We start from the raw sequence: 24,807 nt of genomic DNA, 5'->3' as shown, positions 1-24,807 counted from the left end.
GATGAAAACTCTTGGAGCTGCTTAATTCCTCTTGCCATTTTCAACTTAGGCATTTTGCTTCAGTTGATTGTTAATTCCTCTTGTGATGCATAGTATGTTAGGAAAATGCAACTGATTTCATTATTTTCCTTCAGTTGTAGCTACTTGCACTCTTTACAGATGAAATAATGGCAGGTAGCTGTTTGGTCAAAGGACTTGGAAGGGAATTATACGCTCTTCACTTGGAAGTACTGGGGGGGAGCTTTTTTAACAGCAGTATTTTCTTTTGAATTGAAATAATTCAGTCAAATATGAGCTGTATATTCTCAGCTGAAAAAACTTTTTCTGGAATAGTTTCTTTTTTGTGTCATTTAATGTGTGTTTAAGCTATTAGTGCATTTCCCTCATCTAACGTTAACAAAATGATTTGTCAAACTGAAGTTTCTGGTATCTCCTTTAGCTGGTGTTCTGTAGCTTGCTGCTTTGTGAAATGATGCACTGCATTGTCTCCCTGTGTAGTTAGAATTCATAAGTGACCCATAGAGGTTCAGTCTTCTGGACGCTTACAAAAATTTTATCAGTAATGAAACATTTTGCACACTGATTGGCATATGTGTAGTTCAAATTTTCTGTGTGCTTTGTCATATTTTTTTTTTTTATAACTTTACATCTAAATTGGGAACCCTTAGTTTTGGCCCATTGCCCCTTGGTAATTGGTATCTATTTTGCATGTTGAAAAGGTATCAGTTTCTGGAAGAAGCTTTTCAGAACCAGAAGGGTGCAATTGAGAACCTATTGGCCAAACTTCTTGAGAAGAAGAACTATGTAAATTTTGCAGCTACCCAAGTTCAGAATAGGTAAGTTACCCCCAAATGATTAACTGTTACTATTACATTGCCTTTTTAATGAATGACAATAAGATGAATGATGGGATGGGACTAGAATAATACTTAAGTTCTAGTTGATTTTGTAACTTTAGTTGTATTGGACTCTATTTTTTGAAATGTTTTCTTCCCTACGATATTGTGCCTTTTCTGGAAGAGAAATGCCAGAGATGATGTTTTTTATGGCAACTTTGAGTAGAACCAAAGATGTGACACTTCTATTACATTTGAGGGAGGGGAGAGTAAAAAAAAAAAAAAAAAGCAAGGCAAACCCATCTTACGGTTTCTGATAAGTTCAGCTCTAGATGACAGAAGTATTGGCTGTACAGGAACAATTTTTTTCCTGAAATGTTTTTGTTTCATATGAATGCTTCTTTGATAATTGTATAACAAAAGCTTGTTTTGAAATTGAATAGGATATTGTTTTTTTCTTTGGTTTTGTTTTGTTTTTAATTAGGCAAGCAAAACTTAGTGTAATTACCTGAAAGGAAGCTTCTCCTTAGATAGTTTAAGAATTCCAGGGTTAGCTTAAATTCAACGTCATGTAGAATATTGAACGTAGACGCAGAGAGAGGACCTGACTGCTGCTGGCTTTTCACCCACTTGTGGTGGTGTGGTGTGCTGGAGGTCAGGGAAATCTACTATGATTCTTGGTGGTTTTGTGAGCCTTCTGCAACTTCAAGTCACTTGCAAAATGACAGATCATCTGGAGATGAGAACTACAAGGGTACAAGGAAGTGTACTAAAGATAAAAGAAGAAGTTCTGATGCAAATTTTTAACTCCTAGTGGTACCATGTACATTAAAAAAAAAAATTGTAGGGGAGGGAGAACATGTGATGTGACAGAGGCAGATGTGCAAAGATGGAAGCAATGGAAATTTTTGTGTGCTGATTTGGCATGGAATTCTTTGAAGGGACCCAAAAGACAATACCATCGTGGAGCAGGACAAGCTGTAGAATTGTTAGATGTTTGAAGAAGAGACAGAAACCCAGTTACATGGGAAATAATTAAATGGAAAGCTCAAGAATTGTCACAAAGCATTCTCTGATAAGAGTTCATGGCCAATAATGGGTGGTGCATACAGAAGTAACACATTGTAATGTTTTTTTTGCCTAAGACTGTCTGGCTTCACTGAAAATCTAAGGAATTTCTGCAGCATGTTTCTGGGTAGTGTGGAGATCGTGATTATTTGCTGAGCCAAATGGGTAGTGCAAGTGAGACGATAGTTTACTTTGACATGCCATTCAGTTCCTTTGTTGAAGTGTAAGGTGCAAAATTCATTATCATAAAAACTTCAGGAAATGAAAAAAGTGTATTACAATAATGTTGTCAGTGTTAGCAGATGGTATGAAATTGCTATCGTATGTGATCGTGAAGCGTAAAACAGCATTGAAGGAGTAGCTGCCTACTGGAATAATTGTCAGGTGCCAAAGCCAAGGATGGATGCCTGCTGACTTAATGAAGGGTTGGTTGAATGTGTGTTGGAGTAGAAGGCCAGGTTGTGCTGTCACAAAAAAAGCACGTGTCCCACATGTGTCCAAGGTGCCTTAAAGGGCATTTGACACCAACACTGAAGGCAGTCAGACAAATGAGTATTGGTCTTGTGATCATGTCAGGATGGAGGACATCACGAGTTCAGATGCCTGATCTAGTAGTGAAGAAGCCCTTTAGAAAAGGACAGTTTAAGTCTTTACACTGACTAGCCCATGGCAAGGTATTGTGCTCTGGCTCCTATGAGCGAAGGAAAGAATCCTGCTGCAATGCGATGTTGCCATTAGATTAAGGCAGCACAGGATCAAATACATCCAGAATTTGTAACAGAGTTTAAGAAACGCTGTATTTCACATTCTGTGGACAAAGCTCAGGATGATTTGCTTGAGTCTGAAGAAGGTAAGAATGGTGAAGACAGTAAAACTGAGGAAGGATGACAGTGATGGAGACAAAGTGTGAGGTATTAAAAAGCCCAACCAAATGGCAGTAGTAGTGAAGCACAAGAGAATAAAGGAAACTAATGTCTGGCAAAACATAAGTGAAACTTTTATATCCTTATTGTGTATTGATTACAGGTATGTAATAACCTTTTTGTTACAGGATTGCGGGGAGGAGTTGGAGGGGTCCATCTGAAATTCAGGATTGACTTCCTTTCTGGTTAATATACAGTAGCATAAAAATTTAAGGCATTGTATATAAATTCTTCATAGCGAAAGAGACGTGATATGGAGATAAATGTATATGTGTACATACACACACCTGTGGTCTTGGCTGGGTATGTCTCTGTGTGTGTAAACATCTATTTAAAGTGTATAAACCACAAGGACTGTTTCATACTATTTTAAATAAAACACAAGTTGTTAAATGAGATACCATCTTGATATGAGACTGTAAGATTTTAATTTCCAAAATGAAATTTTAGATTACTTTTTCAAAAAAGTTAATTAATGAAGATTTCTTTGTTAGAAATGAAACAAGCTATAAATTTTGCTTGTCTCGGAACTTCTTCAGTACAGAAATTGCTCCTTTGCTGTTCAAGGCTGGGCAGATGCCTGTGGTGTTTGGTGTTTGGCAGCATAGTATAAAGTGATTGCCTGACAATACATGTCTTTTGTTTGTTTTTTAGGATAAAAGAAGTAAATGAAACTAACAAACGAGTAGAACAGGAAATCAAAGTGGCTATATTCACCCTCATCAATGAAATCAATAAAAAGGGAAAATCTCTCTTACAGCACCTTGAGGTACAGTTATAGAGATACAGTAGTGTTGTTCGCTGTTTCTGGTCTCCTATTGAGAGCTCACGTTCCATGTCTGAAGACGATTTGTTTGGTGTGACTACAGGTGTTGCAATACTGCTCTTGCCTATGAATAGTGTGTTGGAGTTAAATCTCGTTTCTCCTTTCAGTAACTAGAGCCTGTGGCTCCTTTGGTTTTATGTGTATGCCTCGGATTCATTCAGAATCAGGCTTATCATAAAGGAGTGTCTGAAAATCTAATTTCTGTGTTCTGTTTGCCATATTTCTTTATTATGACATAATTCAAAGGTGTGTATAATCTAGTCTTTTCCTCAAATAGCTTTTTAAGGCTCATGTAACTGTGTTAGCACTGTTAGAATTGAGTTGCTTCTTTTTGTCTTCTCCTGATAACTCATCTAGAAGTTTTTTCTTCAGAGTGTAAACTCCTAGAGCCAGGTCTGCACTTTGTCTTGAGCCCATAACGAAATGATGCAATGTGTTTGATGCAACTTTGTTATGCTTTGCTCTCTTGGTTGTGCCAGGTCATTCAAATCGGTTTCCCTTATTTTGCTTGTGTAAGGTGGTGGCAGCAGGGAAGCAGACAGGCTGGTATTAATTTTCACCTCCAGTGTAATGCTGACTGCTTTGCCTCTAAGACAGCGGTGGTCCTAATGGCAGTTGTTTGTATTTATTTCCTTGGTAATTTTCACAGCTGGTGTTGCTGTCTAATAAATCCTGACCCTTTAAGTACACCTAGGTTTTCAAAGACATGGTTGTCTTACATATTTGAACATGAAGGTGTAAAGCTGGTATTTTAAGTTGTATGGATTGGCATCCTAAAGGAGGCAATGACTTTAAACATACTTTCCAGCTAGTGCATTCTGAATAGTAATTATATTCTGACCTTTATCAGATGTGTGAAAATTTAATTTACATTTACTTTTCTAATCTGAAGAAAGGAATTCCATCATATGAAGTTCATAGCATATTGTCAGTCTGCCATAATGTAACTGAAAAATTTAAGATCAAGTTAATTACATTAGATTTCTTCTGGTTAAGGAACAGTTATTTGGCAATGAAATGGAGTATCCCTGGAAGAAAAGAGTATTTGATCAGGAGTGAAATAAGTTTTTAAATTTAAAATTACATGAGTAACTGAACTCTGGCTTTTTTTGTTCACCTAGCATTTCTTACAAGCTAGAAGTATTCCATTGCAAACTTCCCTTTTTTGTGAGGTTGTAACAGTTGCCCAGTCATGTATTGTTAAATTTGAATCCTGAAGATTCAGTACCACAACCCAGATTTTTAGCACAAGGTTTGCAGCTGGCAGGGTGTCAGGGGCTGAAGACTTCTCAGAGATTGGGCTGCTGAGTTTACCTGCCGTACCTGGGAGGTGTTTTGAGGCAGTTTCTGGTTGACACGGTATTCTGAGTACCTAGGCCACTGCTGTTGCTGCTCTGCAGCTCCGGTGGTGGCAGTTGCGGGAATGCCAGAGCACAAGGATGGACCTGGCAGTTCCATTGCGCCCCAGTCTGGGTTGCTCCCCAGTTGTCATGCTGCTAGGCCTTTGGCAATGTGAGAAGGAGAATTGGTCTTGTTTTAATAGTTAATATTTTCCTGGGATAAAGCAGAGGCTCTTTGCTGAGCTCGCTATTTTCCCTGCACTTTGATACATTTGGGGAGAATGGTAGAGTGGAATAATAGAGAATTACTCCTTGATGGTTCTAGCCACATTGAATGTGAGCATTAGGATAAGCTGCTTTGCCTATGACGTTTTTCTTTTGCTCTAAGAACTGTGATTAGCTGTTTACATTTTCCCATAAATCTGAAGCCCCCTTTGTAATAAAGTTTTTGGTTTTTTGTAGAACGTAACAAAGGAGAGACAGATGAAGTTAATACAACAACAAAATGACATCACTGGTCTTTCGCGACAAGTGAAGCATGTGATGAACTTTACTAATTGGGCTATTGCAAGTGGCAGCAGTACTGCTTTGCTGTACAGTAAACGGCTGGTAAGGAAGCATCCTCTAACTTGTCTGTGCAGTGCAGAGAATGTTTAGTCAAAATAATTCTCTAAGTTTTGTGTGGCTTCACTAGATTATATCCAAGGAAGAGACAATGAGTTTTTCATGCTCCGTTTAAAAAACAAACCAAAATACACTTTCTGTAATAATGGGATAAATTTCCCAACTGTACACCATTTTTCATTCCTAAATTAAGGACTTAACAGCATTATTGTAGAAGGAATGGGGTCAAGCTCTGTACAGGCACCTCAGTGTCTTACTTGAGTTATTGCAGAAGTAGTATTATTGTGTTACAGTACTACTCTGTAGTCCTTTTTGTTGAGTAAAATATTAGTTGTACAATGGATGATTTTCCTGGTGATTTGAGTACTTTCCAGGCTACTAACCAAACTTGCTATTGACAGTCCTTGTTGGTGACCCAGCAGTCTAAACTTGCTGGGCAAATGCACACTACTTGATGTTCTTATTTTTTATTTCATTGTCATCAACAGTCTTGTTTTTGCTTTCCGTTAGATAACATTCCAGTTACGTCATATTTTAAAGGCACGTTGTGATCCTGTCCCAGCTGCCAATGGAGCAATACGCTTCCATTGTGACCCTACGTTCTGGGCAAAGAACGTCGTTAATTTAGGTGAGACAATTGTGTGTGTGTGTGTTCACTTGAAAAACTGCATTGAATTAAGTGTTGCTCATCCAACATGAGTGAGTTGCAGCACAATAAATCTGTTAATGCAGAAGATCAAAACTCTCTTGACTTAAACCATGTAGTCCCGATTACCTTCCTTATCTGCTCTGTCTTTTCTATTAGTGAAGCTTTCTCTACAGGTTTTGGTTTCCAATGGGAATGGTTCTAGCAATGGCCCTTTTTTTTTTTCCTTCCTCTTAATGTGGTTCTGATGGTTATAGTATAACACGCTAGTGCTAAATGGGAGCATCAGTTTCTGGAACAAGCTTTTTGGGCAAGTAAATAGAATCAGTTTTGTCTATCTGAGCTTATTTAGCTGTATATGAGTTAATACTAGATGTCTTAATGTGTTGGAAGTTGCATGAATAAGCACAATTAGGACGGTTGATACGAGCTAAGTTCATGACTAAGTACCAAGCTAGTCCATGTGATTGCTGGGAAGTTAAGTGAATTAAGAAGCAATGTTTAACTAGTTTTGTATTCTGAGTATGTCTGATGTGTTTATAAAGGTGAAGAAAACCAAAGCCTCATAATGGGAGATACACTGCCCTTCCTCTGTGTGCGATGCTAGCAACTGCCACAGGGTGGGTTATGGCACTGTAGCTGTAACCTTTTATATCTGAAGTAGTTTTTTCAGTGCAGCTCTTTATTCCTCTTTTAATTTACAAATACTACATGTTGTTGGCTGTTATCAGATGTGGTAATAATGTGCTCTTTTAAGGACATGAGGTATTTAATTTCTTTGCCTCTTTACTCTTGTCTTATCCTACAGCAGTGTAGTGTGACAGTTTTTCTTCCATATTAATCCCCTAATCACACTTTCCAAAGAACAGGTTTTGAATGAGAGAAGAGGAGGTGAGCTAGAGTGGGGAGAGCACAGTGGGACTGTACACACAGAATGTCTGTTAGCACCTGCTTGTGAACTTTTTCTATTGGATAAAAGCCTAATAGAAAATCTCATAAAAGTACTAGCTTTTCCTGATGCTATTGTGTGTAGTCACTTCTTGCTGTTAAGTCCACTAGCCAGGTTTTGGTGTTCTTGTCTTTAGTCAAGGTGGTTTATGTGCACAGTAAATAAACTTTCCATGTTGGTTTCAAATAATGGTTTAAAATTGACGCTATTCCTTCATCAGCAGTTCTTCAAGCAATTTTTGAGTACTGTTACTTTTGGAGATTATTCAAGAAGGAAAAAAGCGAGGCTTTCCAGAACGGAGCTTCAAATGTTGTTTGGCTAGGAACCCAGGGCAGCTGGGGGAGGCATATATAGGAAACAGAACAGAAACAGAGGTCAACCTCAACAGAAAGTGAGATGCAGATTCAAATGAGTACATGTGCAAAGTACTTTCTGTCTTTACCTAAGGAAGCAAAGCCCAGGAATAGAAACTTTCTGCTCAGTGTGTCTTTTTGCTGTTGTCAATTTGTTGTGAACACAGAGAAGTCACCTGTGTCTGTCTTGTCTTTTATGCTGTGCTGTTCCAGTTCTTTCAGTCTTTCCTCACAGGTCATGTTTTTAGTTTTGCAATTTCTTCTTCTTGTAGTCTGAGTATTCTTTTTGCTTCTCTCATGTGTGGTTATGGAGACTTAAAAAAGAAAATTTCAAACTTAAATTGCTCTGTTACTACCCCTGAGGAAACTGAATTAGAAACATCTGAGTATACTGTATTTATCAACCTTTGGATGATGATGGAGACTTAACTGTTCACTAGGGGTTTTTTTTGTCTTGTTTAGGTAACCTCGTCATTGAAAATAAACCAACTCCTAGTTACACTCCTAACGTAGTGGTTGGACAAGCTCCTCCAGGAACAAACCACATCAACAAAGCTCCAGGACAAATTAATCTAGCGCAGCTTCGACTTCAGCACATGCAGCAGCAAGTGTATGCCCAAAAGCATCAGCAGCTGCAGCAGATGAGGATGGGACAGCCAGCTGGGTCAGTTCCCAGGCAGACAAGTCCACAAGTCTTACAGCAGCAGGTAAGTCTCTCGTATGTGATGATTTCACCTTTTACCATAACACCAAGACTTAAAATTGCCCTATCAAATAATGAACTTACGAAGCAGTTAAATGCGAAAATCTTTTGAAATTTGACATACTTTATATGTGACAGGTATTGGCTTTTCTTGATGTTATGTAACTAGTAAACCTACTACTGTGGAAACAGATTGGCTTCTTTTTTCCATGTTAAAAGCAAAAATTTTAAAAAACAAAAACCCTTGCAGCCTCCCAGGTTGATCAGCATGCAGACCATGCAGAGGGGTAACATGAACTGTGGGGCTTTCCAAGCACATCAGATGAGAATGGCTCAGAATGCTGCTCGTATACCAGGAATACCACGCCACAATGGACCACAGTACTCCATGATGCAACCTCACCTTCAAAGACAAGTATATCCTGTGTACACGCTTCATTTGTGCCATTGTGCCAAACTTTCATTACAATAGATATACCTCCAGCTGTAAATGTGTTATTCTGTAACACTTGTAACAGCAGCTACACACATTTATATGCTTTTTCATGTTGCGTACTGTACTGTGACATTTTTGCTGAACATAAGAGAACTCAAACCTTAACAATGAAAATTAATTCTGATGTTTGTATTGCATTTTAGTACTGGGAAACAAAACATTTCCCTTTTCACTGACATTCAGCTTTTGGGTTTCTTAGAGAATAGTCAGGAATAGTCAAGTTCAGAGTGAAGTTGTGAGGGTTTTTAATGAAACCAAATTCTAAAGTGTTTTTGATTTCAAACCTGAAGCGTGATGCAGAGCCCTGCATAGTATTAAGAATAAAAATCCTTGACAATGATTGTTAATGTGACTGGAAAACCAAAAATGACTTTGTAATACTTGAAACAGTTACTCTTTAAGACAAAAAAAAAAGATTGTAGACAGACATGTGGACTCTAAAGCTGTCTTTGGCGGAAATAATTGCTTTAAGAAAATATAACTATGTATGAAAATAATTTGGTGGAAGATGTGCTGCATATTTAAATATCTAGCCACATAAAGTGTTTTTTCCTTTCAAGTAAATAAAAATAGCAGTTGCTTTGCATTCAGTGCTATCAGGTTATGTTGATAGAAATGTGAGTTTGTATGTTCTTTGCCCCCCCCAATTTTTTGTTGAGGACTGTCACATAAGGCACACATTGCAATCTTACCTGCAGTCTGATTTGTCTGTAATGCAATCATGGTCTCTTCTCTTTTGCTTACAGCATTCTAACCCAGGGCACGCGGGGCCTTTTCCAGTTGTTTCTGTGCACAACACCACTATTAATCCAACTAGTCCTACTACAGCGACGATGGCGAGTGCAAACCGTGGTCCAACGAGTCCATCCGTTACAGCGATCGAACTCATTCCTTCTGTAACAAATCCAGAGAATTTGCCTTCCCTGCCGGATATCCCACCCATCCAGGTCAGTGGAGAAGATCAGGTACTTAGGCTGTGGGTGAAGTAATGACCTGCTTTCCTTTCTGTATCTTTTTACTTAAGATGCCAGTACTTGTCTCTGGAATGGTATAGTTAGTTATTGTTTAAAGCTGAAGAATTATAATCTTCAGCCCTTGACTTGGACTTGCAACTATTTTTATTGTGTAGGGCTGACCTGCTCAACCTGTGTTAACCTTCACATTAATCAGTATTTAATAGCTATCCTATAATAAACCTGACACTTAGATCAGTTAATTGCAAGTACTGTGTTCACTTCCTTTCTTCCATAAGACTATCATATGGGAAGATATCACTAGAATAGTTTAATAGTTGTGTATGTAGAATGCCCTGAATGGTGATCCATTCAGAGTTAAGGTTGCCTGGGACTTCTCTGTGATGTTCCTAAATGTTAACAGTCAGATGCAGGGAGTACAGAAAAAGGTGTCCCACTGCCCTACTTCTCTCTGTCCTCACGTTTCCCCTGCGCCCCAGCAGTGTGGCTGTCGTCATTCCCATGTAATTGCAAGCTCCTGTCGCATACATCAGAGCCGGAGCCTGTAAGGTGCTGCAGAACACCTCAGCTGACCTCTGTGATTAATCTTGAGCTGTGGTGGTGTCTGCCTGGAGATTCTTGCTTGCGTGAGTGTGACTGTTGCTGCTTCCATTTTTTTCACTTCATCTGCACACTGCTGGTACTCACCAGCTTGGTGTGCGGTGTGCCTTGTATTCTTTGCAGTGGATAGTACTGCACACAGGCGGAGGTAGATTTTGGTGAAGTCAAGCTCATTGGGAGAGGTCAGAAGCATAATTTAATGTATGAGTCGAGGCAAAGAAAGTAAAAGCAGGATGTTTTCTGCAGGAGTGCCTGGGAGGCCAGGGACGGGAGGATGTGTACATTGAAATGCCTGTATAAAGCATGGGAGATTTGGTCATGATGCAGGAAACAATTGCCTTTAAAAACAAAACCTAAATTTCATCCAAGCAGATGGTCTGCTGTAAGACCAGCAGCACCTTTTAAACTCATCTATAGAGTCATGTTCAAGGGTTGTTTTTTCATGAGGCTGCAGGTAATTTGCTAACATAAGAATGGGGGGGGGGGGGGGGTGAAGGACCACATCTCTGAATGTGATCAACCTGCAGTGCTGAAGCTTTTTGAGTCGTTAAAACACAAGTATAATTAGTTATGACTGATTCAGCTGTACATGTCTGAGGTTCATGATAGACTGGGTTGATAATAGTTGTTAGTGGTACAGCCTGAAACGTAAACATGCAACTTCTAGGTGCACTGAAAATGCAGAATTCTGTTAAGATGCTCTTTTTTATACCTGTTCATCCAACAGCTGTTAGGGGTTTTAGCTGATGAAAGTTAGATGGGAAGCTATCAGTCTTTCAAATTGCTTGCACAGCCATAAAACCGCGCTTTGAATACAGTGCATTTCAAACATGTTATTTGCAGTTAGAGTGTCTTGCAGTTAATAGCTTTAAGCAATTAAAGTAATAGGGTACCTGTTTCCTTATTTTTAGTAGGTACTAAAATCTGTTTAAAAAGTGAATAGGAGGGAGGGAGATTTCATGTGCTAAGCAAAAACAAGTTCATGGTTTCCCTTAATATCTTAATTGTGGAATAATGTGACTAACACAGTTTGTGTGACTTACACACTGAACATGCGGGAACCAGAAAGTTTGGAATGACCTAGAGTAAGTGCAGCCTATGACCATACTATTTAGGAACTCTTGAAAAATCTTACTTTAAGTTTCTGACTGTGGGTTTCTGTTTTGAAAGACTGATCTCTGTATGAAACTGATAAAAATGTTTGCTCATGCCCTGAATCCTTCAAGGGGTAGTGAACAAATCCAGTAAACATACTGATCGCAGTTTAAAGATGTGGAACTATTAAGAAACTTTAATTAGACCTCTCTGATTCAGACTTTTTTTTTGCTTCTTAGCTTGAAGATGCTGGTTCAAGTAATTTAGATAACCTTCTGAGTAGATACATTACAGGCAGCCACCTACCCCCACAACCTACAAGCACCATGAATCCCTCCCCGGGACCTTCAGCTCTGTCTCCAGGCTCATCAGGTAAATGTGATGGGTATTTAAGTTGAAAATAATTACCTACCATTTCCTGCCAAAAGGGAAGTGATATTTTATTAGTTTAAAACTTATTTTGCTCAGAAATAAATTCTTCTGGAAATTTAAATTTTACCCTCCTTCAGAAATACCTTTATAGTAACAAATGGCTGGCACATGAATGCAGTACTCCAGGTACGTGTATAGACTATATTTTTGTCCTGCGTTACCACAGTCGTTTTTTCTGGGTTTTGTGCATCAGAGGAGGTAGTTCAGTTATTGCCCACAAATGATGACTGGCTAGACCATCCTGAGGTTTGGGAAATAGGTTTATAGACTAGCTTAGTTACAGAAAAAGTTATACCCAACAGTCATTTGAGCAAGGCCACACTAAGTATAGCCAGTTGATGATAAAGCTTTTTATACGCATATGAACAACTAGAGTTCCTAAACCCTAATGTTAAGTTATTTAAACACTGAAAATGTCCCATTTCAGTTAGTAAGAAGCTGATTTCAGTCATTTAATAGTGTTTCTCTTTCTCTTCTCTCTAAGATTATTGTAGGATTCTGTGAACGAATTGTTGCAGCAGTGGAACTGACTATGTTTCTCAACACCTGCATGTGAAACATACAGGGTCTGCTTTTCTGTATTGGTGGATGTCAGTGGATAGATTTTTGAGGATTTAATAGGCTGAGGATTATAGCACTGTTTGGGTTAGATGAAATAATTATTGGGTCACTAACAGTGTGTTGTCCATGTTTTTTTAATGTGGTGTGCTTGACCTTTGTTCTGATCAAATGACTGAGAGGGCAGCTGACTTATGTGAATTATCAAATTAGGATATTCTAGCAGCACTTCTGGTGTTACTCAACACTAGTCATATATTTTACTACAGAATGTAAATTTGTACCAAGTCAACTTCTACACTTCTTCACAGGTTTATCCAACTCCCACACTCCTGTGAGGCCACCTAGTACCTCCAGCACAGGTAGCAGAGGAAGGTGAGTACGTTACGTTAACACTGCCAGGCTGAAAAGTCAGACATGAAAAACTAAAAAAAAAAAAAAAAAAAAAATAAAAATTTGCAGTGGGTCAATAGGGCTTTGATAAAACTGTGACCCAATAGTGGAAGAATGCTTACATGAAGAAGATTCCTGCCCCCCTCCCTTCACTATGATTCTCTGCTCTCTTGTAAACTTGAGCTTCTTGTAAACATTCTGACATGCTTTGCCTTTGAAATCGTTCATGAAACGGTCACTTAAATTTCTTTGCTCTGATGAGTTGTCCTCTTATTTATATGCTGGTGTTTTTCTAGCTGTGGCTCCTCGGGCAGAACTGCTGAGAAAACTGGCATTAACTTCAAGTCTGACCAAGTGAAAGTCAAGCAAGAGCCAGGGACAGAGGAAGAGATATGCAGTTTCTCAGGAACAGTAAAACAGGAAAAAACAGAGGATGGCAGAAGGAGTGCTTGCATGGTAAAGTTAGTTTGTGCAACAGTATGTTATGGTTTTCCTAGCAGCATGTTTAAGAATTTGGAAATAATAAAACAATTTTACTCTTAAGCCTTATATTCTGTTAACAGCCCTGAAGATTGAGAAGTATTTCGCTCCCTTGCAGTACATCCGAACTTTTAAGTGTGGGCCAGCTCGAGTGTTGAGCTGTCTGTAGTACTGCTAAGATTGCTAATTACTGGGAGTTGTGACATAGGTACTAATAAGCTGGCAGTGTGACTTAGACATTAGCTCACTGGCTTATGTTGAACAATTAAACATTAAATGGTGGCAGATGCTTCCCTTCCTGGTTTGGACAGGAGTTGACCTACTGATGTGGATGCAAAGCACAGACAGTCCTTGTCAGTTTTATGTTATTACACGTAGTTGCACACTGAAAGTAGTCGGATCGAAAACAGAACTTAATCCGTTTGGTCCATGTTGAGGACTTATATATATCCTTTAATACTGTGCTCAGACAGGAGAGTCTGTCATGTAGATTTGATCTTTAGCTATTTAAATGAAATAATCTCCAGCAGTGTAGTGTTTGCTGCTTTTAATCCCTAACAAAAGCTGTAAAGTCACCCATTAGTAGCTCCTGAACATTCATACGTATGTTGAGAAATCTTCCAATCAGTCAAAAATCCTTATGCCAGAGCATAAATAAAATATTTATGCAAGTAAATATTTTTCAGTGTTTCCCAGTTATGCTTGATTTAATAGGATTGTGTACTGGGAGCAGGGTGATGAATTTGAGGATTTTTCCTAATGACAGTGAAGGTATATTTGTAACAGTCTATCAGTGTGTTTGGCTTGAAAGTTTGTTTATTGTATTGTACGTCAGTAGAAGTGAGACTGTTCTTGAAAGGATGGTCTTGTGAAAAAGTAGTTTTCAGTACTGTTTGCAACTCAGGTAATTGTAATGATTTGCCACATATTTTGGGAAATGAGTAGAGTACCTTTAAATGGTAGATGGCTTTTGACTTCCAACATATGAAGAAAGTTGCCAGTGTAAAACTGACTCTGATTTTCATGTTCTACTTTCATTTCAGCTTAGCAGTCCTGAGAGCAGCCTGACACCACCACTGTCCACTAACTTGCATCTGGAAAGTGAATTAGAAGCATTAGGAAGCCTTGAAAATCACGTAAAAACAGAACCAGCAGATTTAAGTGAAAGTTGCAAACAGTCTGGACATAGCCTTGTCAATGGCAAATCCCCAGTGCGGAGTCTGATGCACCGATCGGCTAGAATTGGAGGAGAAGGCAATAACAAAGATGATGATCCGAATGAAGACTGGTGTGCCGTATGCCAAAATGGAGGGGATCTGCTATGTTGTGAAAAGTGCCCAAAGGTGTTTCACCTGACTTGTCATGTACCAACACTCCTCAGCTTTCCAAGGTACCAGAAACAGTGTAATGGTTCCTGAGAACAGCTCTGTGGCCTCATTCATATGGCAGATTTCAACACAGTACCAAAACTGGTGTTTCGTCCTTAACATCAGCTAGTTCTGGATGATTTCCTGTCAGTAAAAAAATCTGACATTTCAAAGGCCTGCCTGATGTAATTGGTCAATGTTTATCTGATAAACGTGGTCTTTCAAAAGTCATGGTGATAAAGCTGTTGTAAAATATTAAAACATAGTTGGAAGAAGAATATGAGAGCGGGAAAAATGGTTGTGATCGGCAGAATTACCTTGAGCATTAAGGGTTATTCGTTATTTTTGGATATCCAGGTCTTTACTGTGGTACAGTGTAAGTCTGTAAGAGCAAATAGAAAAATCTTTATAGTCATCACTGATGAGACTTTGTCCCTGGATATCTGAATAATTCTGTTTATTTCTGTTTAGTGGAGAGTGGATATGTACGTTCTGCAGAGATCTGAGCAAACCAGAAGTAGAATATGATTGCGACAATTCACAACACAGCAAGAAAGGGAAAACAGCACAAGGCTTGAGTCCTGTGGACCAAAGGGTACGTGTCAGATCTGTAGGAATCAGTTTCCTAGAAAAAACTGCTTTCTGACATTAGCTGTCCCCCACTGTTTATTGAAGATGGCTTTGCTGTGGCTGTAGCAAATTAAATATAGCTGTGGCTTTTGCAAAAAAATCAGAAATGAGACTTTTCTTGCTGTGACCACATATCCAGGTGTTGGTGACTCTGTGGGAGTGAGTACTTCATTACATTGGGACTGTGTCACCTAGTAGCTAAAACTTCATGTAAACACATATTCTATATTTAAATGCATCCTTTATCATGCATTAATCACTTCAGTGTTCTTAATTAAAAGTTCTTTGCATTTAACATTGATATAACCTTCATAAAATAGTTATGTAAGTTTGGTGTGTTAAGTTCATGCTGTGAGAGGTGCTAGAAGTATTTAGGTGCACTCTTGTGGAAGGTGTAATGACCTTGACAGTCAGAATTATTTTTTAGCTTTATCGATCAGCCTGTGCATAAAGTGTTAGAGCACTATCAAATCAAATTCCTCCAAAGGAATTACAAGGAAAGGAAAGAAAAATATTTCTACAGGGAATTCATAGAAACACTGGTTTCGGTTTCAGATTGTTTAGTTTTGTCTTGTGGGGAAGAGAATAAAAGTCTGCAACTTGGTCCTTTCCTGTTACATGTAGTTACGGTTGGACAAAAGTGGTTGTAGCTTGTGGTTTTGTTTTTGGGGTTTTTTTGTGATGTGACTGTATATTGGGTTCCTTCTTCATGTGTGACTGTAGCCCCAGACTTTTGTTTAGAAAGAAGAAAGCAAAAAGGGAGTATATTTCTGCTAAGTGAATAGTAAGGTGGTGGTCTACCCTCTCAACAATGTCCTCCTAAGAATTTTCGATTTTATAATTAATCTTGTGGGGATTACATTTAAATTTTTTAGTACTAAGCTGCTAAAGTACAAACCTGTTTAAAATAGGGAGATATGAACTTTTGGGCTGAGTATAAATTAAGGATATTGACATGCAGCTGTTTATTTCTTTGTAAGAAATGTGAACGTCTCCTGCTTTACCTGTATTGTCATGAGCTGAGCATTGAATTTCAAGAGCCAGTCCCAGCCTCGGTGAGTCTCCTGAAAAATAGTTTGTGATTTATTTTTTGTATAACATCTCTGAAAGTCTAGAGTTGAATTTGGGAAGGAACTGACTGCTTTTACTTGAAGCATGTTCCCCTCGGTCAGAGAGAGACAGAAGCTGATTCTGTAGCTTCTCCCTGCAGAGGGTCTGCTCCCAGTCTCAAACCCAGATTTTAAAAAATAATTTCAATTAACAGTTGTTGAATTGGAAGAGGATGTCTCAGGATACCTGTGACGTTCCAAGTGCTTTAGGAGAGCTTTTATTTTTCCTTTGGACAACTTCTTAAATGAGAGAAACTGTTTTGGCTTTTTCCCCCCGCTGTAAAAGACATAACTATAATGAAAAGCACTGTGGTGCTTGATGGCCACTGAAGGTTAGAAAAAATTTCTAAAATAGTTTGAGGAGAGGAAGTTGTTCTCACTTGATGAACATGCATACACTGCTTGATGAGATTAGCTGATTGGTGTTTCGATAAGTGAGGAAATTAAACTGCTTCTGTGAACTATGTAGTCATTGTAGTGATCGATCACTGCTTGTTTTTACAGATACCAAACTACTATAAAATTATAAAAAAACCAATGGATTTATCTACAGTGAAAAAGAAACTGCAAAAGAAGCATTCCCAACACTACCAGACTCCTGAGGATTTTGTGGCAGATGTCCGGTTGATCTTCAAGAACTGTGAAAGATTTAATGAAGTATGTTAACTTCCAATCTGTATACATTTTTTTAGATGAAGATTTATTTCAACATGTTTGTGCAGCTTCTGCAATTAAAGGCTCTGCTTCCAGTTGTAACTTCTGCTTATGGAGCAGATGCTGAATCAGACACTTGAAACCAAAATGAATGCAATTACAGAACTACCTCTGTTTTAGTGAAAGGGGAGGAGGCTGGCCTTTGACAGAGGGAACTTAAAGTGCATCCACTGGTATGGATATATGACTGAGGAACAGGGTGACCTTGTTACTGTACATTGCATAGATTGTGGAAGTGCTCAGGAAGCGTGGTAATAAAGACAATCAAGCAGTCCTCAAAACTGTCTCAAGCTATACAGGTTCTTACACTCACGAAACGTGGTAGACCTCTATTTGAGGAATCTTCTACTGAGGAAAAGTGCCTTTCTGAAGAATGCTGGTTTAGTACCTCATGCAGGCTGAATCCAGAAAAGCACTGTGTTCATTGTGGCTAAAACTAAGCTTAGTGCTTTAGCTCCTAGGTAGTTGGGCGCTCTCAAAAATCAGTTTTCAGTAGGTAATTTTTTATCGAGTCATACTTTTGATGAATGTGGAAAGTTGACTTGTTTAGCAATGAACCCATCTGATAATGAAATATTTGCAAGCTTACATGTGAAATGTGACTTGGGGAGATAAATTACTTAAGTGTTATTACTAGGTGGAGCCATGAAAAAAATATTCTGAATGTAAAAAAAACCCCAGTGTGGTATTGTGCTGAAACAGAGTAGGAGCTGAGATACGAGGGTATCGTCATTTCTGAGATGCCTTTTAAAGCAAGGATGGCGGAAAGCCCTGGGGAGAAGGCATTGCAGGGAGTGGCTTTCTTCTGACCTTAGAAATGCATAAAACAGCCGGTATTTTTCTGTAAAATGTAATCTGAGTTTTGCAGTGTTTGGGCTGCATTTCTGGCTCTGTGAAGAGGTAAATTGAAGGAAGTACACAAACCTACAATTAAAATCTCAACTGTTTCACAAGTACACTAGTAAAAATCAAGGTTAATGATGTAATGCTGTAAATGCCTACAAGCATTTGGGACTTTGACACCCCCGACTCCCTTATGTCTCTGTATTAGGTGGAGGTTAATGAGCACTGTGGAAGAAGGTGCAATTATGTGAACTTCTCAATCAAGGGAATTAATGAAGCATCTACTATAGAGGAAAACATGCTGCAGCTCTTAGGGACGAGTAAAACAAGGGAGCAAGGACTGATGGATGTGGCGGCTTTTTGCTGGGTTTTGGTCTTTTTTTTAAAAAGGTGTTTCAGACTTGCCTCACTGTTTGAAATGCTGGCTCATGACAAAAGATGAGTCACCCTGACCTCTCGTAATAGCATCATGCCTTTAGCCTCTAAGCCACATGCTTTTAAAAAATAGACATCAAAGTGGAGTAAGACCCCCAAGACTGTAGTCTCATGGAGTGCTTGTTTCTAAAGTGAGACTTTTCCACAATAATGTCAGGGCAACTAAAATTTATGAAGAAAGCAGTCATGAGTAGAGTACAGTTTTGAAAATGACTGAGACACGCTTATTTGTACAAAAGTTGTGTGCTTTGTTGAAGGTTTATTTACCTCATGTCACCCTCCTAAGACTGTTTTAAATTTGCTTCCACTAAGTTTGAGAACTAAAGAGGTGTAGTCCATAACAAACTGTTTTGTTGTTATGGCTGACTTTAGTCATCCAATCCTGTGCAATCTCATAACTTTAGAAAGGATTATAATTTCATTTTTTTTGACTCTGGTATCCTTTTTAGATGATGAAAGTTGTTCAAGTTTATGCAGAAACACAAGAGATTAATTTGAAGGTAAGCGTTTCAGACCATGCACACTTGGTGAAGGGATGTGCATTTCCAACAGGTGAATATTCCTGTCTTCTTTTATTTACAGGCTGATTCAGAAGTAGCGCAGGCAGGGAAGGCAGTTGCATTATACTTTGAAGATAAACTTACAGAGATCTACCCAGACAGGACCTTCCAGCCTTTGCCTGAATTTGAGCAGGAAGAGGATGATGGTGAAATAACTGAGGACTCCGATGAAGATTTTATACAACCACGTAGAAAACGCCTAAAATCAGATGAGAGACCAGTGCATATAAAGTAATCTAACGATATGGACCTAAAATTTATTGTAAAAACTGTTATTTAAGTGTTCCTGGAATATTATCATGCCTACAGTGGCCATCTTGAAGAAGCTGATAGCTTTTTAAACAGTATTAGATTACAAAAAACACTTGTACAGAAAAGCATTCTCATCAAAAGGGGAAAAAAACTGTATTGTAAATTTTTAGTGTTTGTTTGGGTTTTTTCCTTGATTCTTTGCTATATTCTTTCTTTTCCTGATGGAGGGGACACACTCATCCTGGTCTCACAGATAGAGGTGGATGAATGTTGGAGAGCAGCAGCTTTGGTAAGAGATGTTCCATGTACAGATGAGACTGCTTAGTAAAAAGTTCTGCAGGACTGGACCAGTACAGTTACTGTATCTCGCATTCATGCTGGACTGCAGTGCAAACTGTAAGCAATGTTCCTGAAATCCCCTCTTTGTGTGAACTTCAGTGCGTGTTTGTCATTGCTTTTATCATCTCATTTAAGCGGTATCGTGAATAACTGATTTTCAGTGTTGATTGAATTATCAAAATTTGACTTTCTTTACTACATTTTATGTATAGCAAAAGGAAAAACAAAAATCATTAAACTGTTCTGAATTGGCAAGTGCAGGAGTGTGAGTTCTTGACAGATGAAAAGAGTAAACTGGTGGCAACGATCTCTCTTCGGTAGAGCTAGGTATATTTCTATCATGAATCCTGTACACAGAACATTTTAATGGCATTCATGGCAGAAGTCAGCATTGTGTCATCTGTCCCTGATCCCCCTAATGAGGTAGAATGTTAATCTCTAGTATTCATTGTCTAATTTTCTGTACTCAATACATAGACTGAAGAGGTAATAACTGGTTGAGGTGTTTTTCCAGTCTTCCTAAATATCAGTTTCTAATAGACCACTTGGCAAACAATAACCTAGTAACTACCAAATGTGTAAAATTTCCTGTATTCACTTTGTCTTATTTGTAAATACTGAATTGAGATTTCTTGCAGATCAGCAATATTTGCTGAACTGTTTTTAAGCTAATATGTATTCTTATTGATTGTTCGTATCAAGAAAAGATTTGTAATATATGCTATTTCTAACATTGCATTCATTTTGAGGTTCTGTCTTATTTTTGAGTACTACTCAGAACTTCCTTCAGAAGCAGCTTATGAGCGAAATGTCTAGAAAGATTGGAATAAATCTGTTGATATTGGATTACTTGTCCATCCATTGAACAAAGCACTTGCACAGACCAGGATTTGGCTTTGAGTGGTTTCTGGTCAAATACTGAAAACAGAACAATTTCCCTGTTCCCCTAAACCCTCTGGCAGGCATCTCTGCAGTGCTTTCCTGTTGCATGCTGCCTTCGTTCCAGCATTTCTGGCTAGAAATAAGGTCATCACAAAGTAGTTATACTTTTCCTTTATTGACAGAAATCAGTACTAGAAATGATAAATTTAATTTCTGGCCTTCATGTAGATCTTATTTTAACAAGATGAAGAAATCACTCAATTGGATGTGGTCAAGTTGATAGACTAGAAATTTGCCATAAGACCTTGTGTGAATACAGCAATTCTGTGGTAGATCACTGGATTTTTGGTATACTCGGCATGAGCAATTCCTGTGACATTGTATACACTTTACCATAATGGTAAAGATAAATATTTTAGCACAATGTATCAAATTGAGATATGCTCTTAACAATTTTTATGCAAATCACTTAAGATTTGATTTCTTTTTATAAGAACAAAGTATATGTACATTGTGACTATACCTCTCACAATAAATGAGGGGACTGAAGGTATTAGTAACTTCAAGCTCACTTCTTTAGATTATGCAAACATTACACTTAAAACTCAAGCTGGTTTTTTACCCCATTTCTCAGATATTAACATAGTGCCAGTTTAAATTTATTTTTTACCAGGTTGTATGTGAAAGGAAAAGTAATTATACTTAAACATTAAATTGACAAATAGCAAAACTTTGCCCCTAGAAAGGATGATGTGTGTGAATAGGACACTCATAGTAACAAAGGATCGTTTAATGGCTCTGTGTATTGCCTATTTATGCATTTCTAGTTTCTCAGCTTCATTTTGCAAAGGAACATTATTAAAATTATCATGAAAATAAGATTTTTGTGAATTCTCTTCAATTGGGGTTACTCTTTTTATGGCGCTTAAGCACTCCAGGTTCTGTCCCTTCGGGCTGCAGCTTTGTAACCGTTTGCTTTGTAAGGCACCAGTCATGGATTCGAGTACTGCAGATACCCCCTGCCCCAACTGGAGCACAGGACGAGCATGACGGCACCCTAGACTGGGTCCCAGCATGGGGAAGGACCCTGCTGCACCCTGCTGCAGAGCTGCGGTTCGGGGCACTGCTGCAAGGGCTGTACCGGCTGTTTGCACCCAGCCCCAGAGCGGGTCTCTGCGCGCTTTAGAAGAGTCTTTCTGGTGAGTTTGCTTCTGTGGCAAGGTAGAAGAATTGTCAGATGTTGTAGGCTAGTGACTTGGCCTGTATTCACCGTTTCACCTGCAAACTACAAGCGATGCTAAGCTTTGACCCTCATAAGAGCTCAAGCTTTACTCTTGCACACAACCCACTGAACTTCTGGAACTGGTCCTTCTGTTCAGCTCATCAGTGCTCAGTAGTATTATGTGGAGTTTTGACTTGTGTGCAAGAAATATTAAGTGGTTTTTATATAAAAGAAACAAAACAACATTATCCTCCCCACCCCCGCCCCTTCATTTTGGAACTACCGGTACAGTTCAATGATTGGAAATCAGTTTTGAATAGAACTTCGCTATTTGAAGGGATTAGATAAGCTCTGCTAATACGTTTCCTGATCCTGTAGTCTGTATTTGGTTGGCATAGGGCAGGTAAAGGTTTGCTCACTCAAGGCAATTTTTTGGTGCCACACTATGTAACTTGTTCAAGAGCAAATTCATGGGGTTTGTATTAAGAGGCCTTTGTGTTACTCCGAGCATCTGCTCTGTGCCAGACGATGTGTGTGCGCTATGTGCAAGTGGTGGTGTGTTTTACCCTGGCAATTAATGCGTAGCTTATATCAGTAAAACCTGCAGCAGGTAAAATGTGATGGGTGTGCTCAGTCCGCCAGCTCCTCTGGCTGTGTGATTGCAGCGTTCCAATGTGATAGTGAGAAGACAGTCTGGTGCTTGATGTAGCTGTGCTCTCATTTAAGACTCTTGTTAAAAAGACCATTCATGTCCTGATTTTTGTTCTAAATGACCCTGAAGTTTAAGTTAATCCAAAGAAGTAAAAGGCAACTTGCTTTTGAAATGAGTGAAAAGTGTACAGTATGCTACTTGTGGACTTCTCAATTACCTCAGCAGGTATCCTGCCATGTAATTACTAGTGATTAGTGATAATTTAGTCAGCTGAATAGGTTCAGGTCTTTTATTTAACTGTGCCCTGGAATTAAGTGGCCTATAGCATAATAAGGCAGAGTTACTATCCAAAAAGGATGTTCCCCAAACTTTTGAAAAGGTAAAATACTCTGTCAAAGTGTAGAGAGGTTGGTTGGTTGGTGGGTTGTTTGTGGTTGGTTTTTTGTTTTGGTTTTTTTTTTTTTTTTAATGTGGAATGTCACCATTGCTATTACTTGTGACATTTGGCTGTGTTGGCATGCTGAACACTGGATCGTTGAAATGTTTTATAAACATTTCTGCAAGCCACTGGAACAGAAGTCCTTGAAATTTGCCCAAATTTATCACTGTTGTATAACCTAGTTTATTGGCTGACCTCTAAAAGGTTAGGCAATGGCAACAGTATTTTAAAGCTATGTGTATGATGTACTGGAAGTTGGCTTTTTCTTGTTTTTCTTATTCTCTTCCTTGGAAAAAGCAATAAAACTGCTTTGTCTGTTGCCTATCAGCATGACAGGAATCCTTTCCTTTGGATAGTGATTTTATAGGAAAGTTTGTATGCATATCACCAAGTCTAGCTTTTAAAAACAAAGTGTGCAGGAGTTATTGACAATATAGTGTGGCATTTTATTTTAAAAATTGGGGAAAGTTACATATTTTTTTAAAAAGTAGGTGTTTGAGTAAATAATGAAGGTACTTTTTTAAAAAAAAATTTATATGCCACAGTTTACATAGACATATTTCAGATAGAACATATGCATTGTATCTTCGGATATGGCAATTCCTTTTATTTTCTCAAAGTGCGTGTACAGTAACTCTTCCATCTAGTTCCTGTGTTGCTTATGGGGATCCCTACTTTATATGCTTTCTAATGTAACTGAATTGAATTAATTTTCCAAATCGCAGTTCATTGGGTATCTTTATTATAAGTGAACTATTAAATGTATGAAATGCAGTTTTGGCCTTTTCTATTGAGTGATCTTACAGCTCAAGGCTGCTTTCTTTAGAATTCATTGAATTTCTACAAGGAGAGGTACTAAAATATTTTATAAGTTTGACTTGTTGCAGTATTCGCTCTAGAGAGTGAGCTACATTTAAAAAAAAAAAAGTGCGTGTCTGCTAATGCCCTGCAAATGGAGGTATTTCTTAGGTTCAGAACACCATGAAACATGTATATAAGCCTATAAAGATTTGTGTGGTTGAAAGCCTGTTTTACATGTAAACGTACTCATGGAAGGGTTCAGTTCATGGCATTCTTTGATTCTTCGATTATTTCTTGCTTCCAGTAATGGAATTGGTTCTTTTTTGCACATAGTGAACTTTGCTCATCTTTTAATATGATTCTTCAAAAAAGTGCTGTTTCTGTGGTATTGTATTATCTGAATAATCATATTTAACTTTTTTTAAACAAGGTCACAATTTCTGATTGTTCTGTTCCTGTGTTTTTTGCTGGTGTGTAATAAAAAAAAAAAAAGTTTTTCTTTACATGGTTATTTAATACATTAGCTGCCTGTAAATATTTCTTGTTAAGTGCTCTGGAATGTGCTGTAGAAGTTGTATTGGATCGGTTTAAATAATTGTTTGAAAGCCATTTTGTTTTGGTTATTTCTATTAAATTAGAAAAATTACTCAATTCGAGTTTCTTCTTTGCACATCTGCATTAGGGCATAAGATGCTGGTTCACATCTGGCAAAAGATTTTTCTGGTAGTGTGGAAGTCCCGCAGTGACAGGTTACTGCAGCAGCCAGAGCGTGACCACCCGAGGCTGCAGCACCTGCAGCCGCCACGCTCAGGGCAGCACGTGCCAAAGCCTGAACCCGACTCAGGCTGGGAGGGAGGTGCTGGGGTGGCAGCACCCTGCGCTTCCCCACGGGATGACCTTACATGCTTACCCACACCCGGTAGGTGAACCACAGCTGTGCTGAGGTTTGCTCTGGGGCCCTTTGTGCCACTGTCGGCCGAAGCTCGGCAGTGGGAGGTGTGAGCGGGGGCACGGGCCGTGGTGGGGCCAGGGTGCCCCGGTGCAGGCAGGATGGGGATGGCTCTGAGGCGCGGTGCCCGGTGGGCCCTGCCCCAGCAAGCGCTGGAAAAATGAAAAGGAAGCTGAACTCTGTTGCTCTGTAACTCGTTACCGCTCCAGCCACAGCTGTATGATGCTCCTCATCTGCCGTCTGTCTGTCACGCTCTGCTCTGCACGGTGGTCCCTGCGTTCTGCCTGTTGGAAGTGAGTCTGTAGTGAATGCAGAGC

At 38.8% G+C, this 24,807-nt stretch overlaps 1 protein-coding gene across 5 annotated transcripts in view; it reads left to right on the top strand.

Annotated features, from left to right (window-relative positions):
* Positions 1 to 21,306, top strand: part of TRIM33 (tripartite motif containing 33) — a 37,373-nt gene extending 16,067 nt beyond the window's left edge. For 2 of the 5 annotated variants that reach the window (XM_056361492.1, XM_056361497.1), the window contains exons 5-20: positions 720 to 836; positions 3,482 to 3,596; positions 5,456 to 5,602; positions 6,128 to 6,245; positions 8,028 to 8,272; positions 8,519 to 8,683; positions 9,511 to 9,711; positions 11,673 to 11,805; positions 12,735 to 12,798; positions 13,113 to 13,272; positions 14,340 to 14,686; positions 15,135 to 15,258; positions 16,274 to 16,348; positions 16,907 to 17,059; positions 18,844 to 18,894; positions 18,977 to 21,306. In XM_056361492.1, coding sequence (XP_056217467.1) covers positions 720 to 836; positions 3,482 to 3,596; positions 5,456 to 5,602; positions 6,128 to 6,245; positions 8,028 to 8,272; positions 8,519 to 8,683; positions 9,511 to 9,711; positions 11,673 to 11,805; positions 12,735 to 12,798; positions 13,113 to 13,272; positions 14,340 to 14,686; positions 15,135 to 15,258; positions 16,274 to 16,348; positions 16,907 to 17,059; positions 18,844 to 18,894; positions 18,977 to 19,189 — 2,428 coding nt within the window. In that variant the 3' untranslated portion in view covers positions 19,190 to 21,306. The other 3 variants (XM_056361496.1, XM_056361495.1, XM_056361494.1) reach the window with 3 other exon arrangements.
* Positions 21,307 to 24,807: the final 3,501 nt, after the last annotated feature.

Source organism: Falco biarmicus, chromosome 16 (genome assembly GCF_023638135.1).
Source record: "Falco biarmicus isolate bFalBia1 chromosome 16, bFalBia1.pri, whole genome shotgun sequence".
NCBI lineage: Eukaryota > Metazoa > Chordata > Aves > Falconiformes > Falconidae > Falco > Falco biarmicus.
This window is presented reverse-complemented; position numbering and strand designations above follow the sequence as displayed.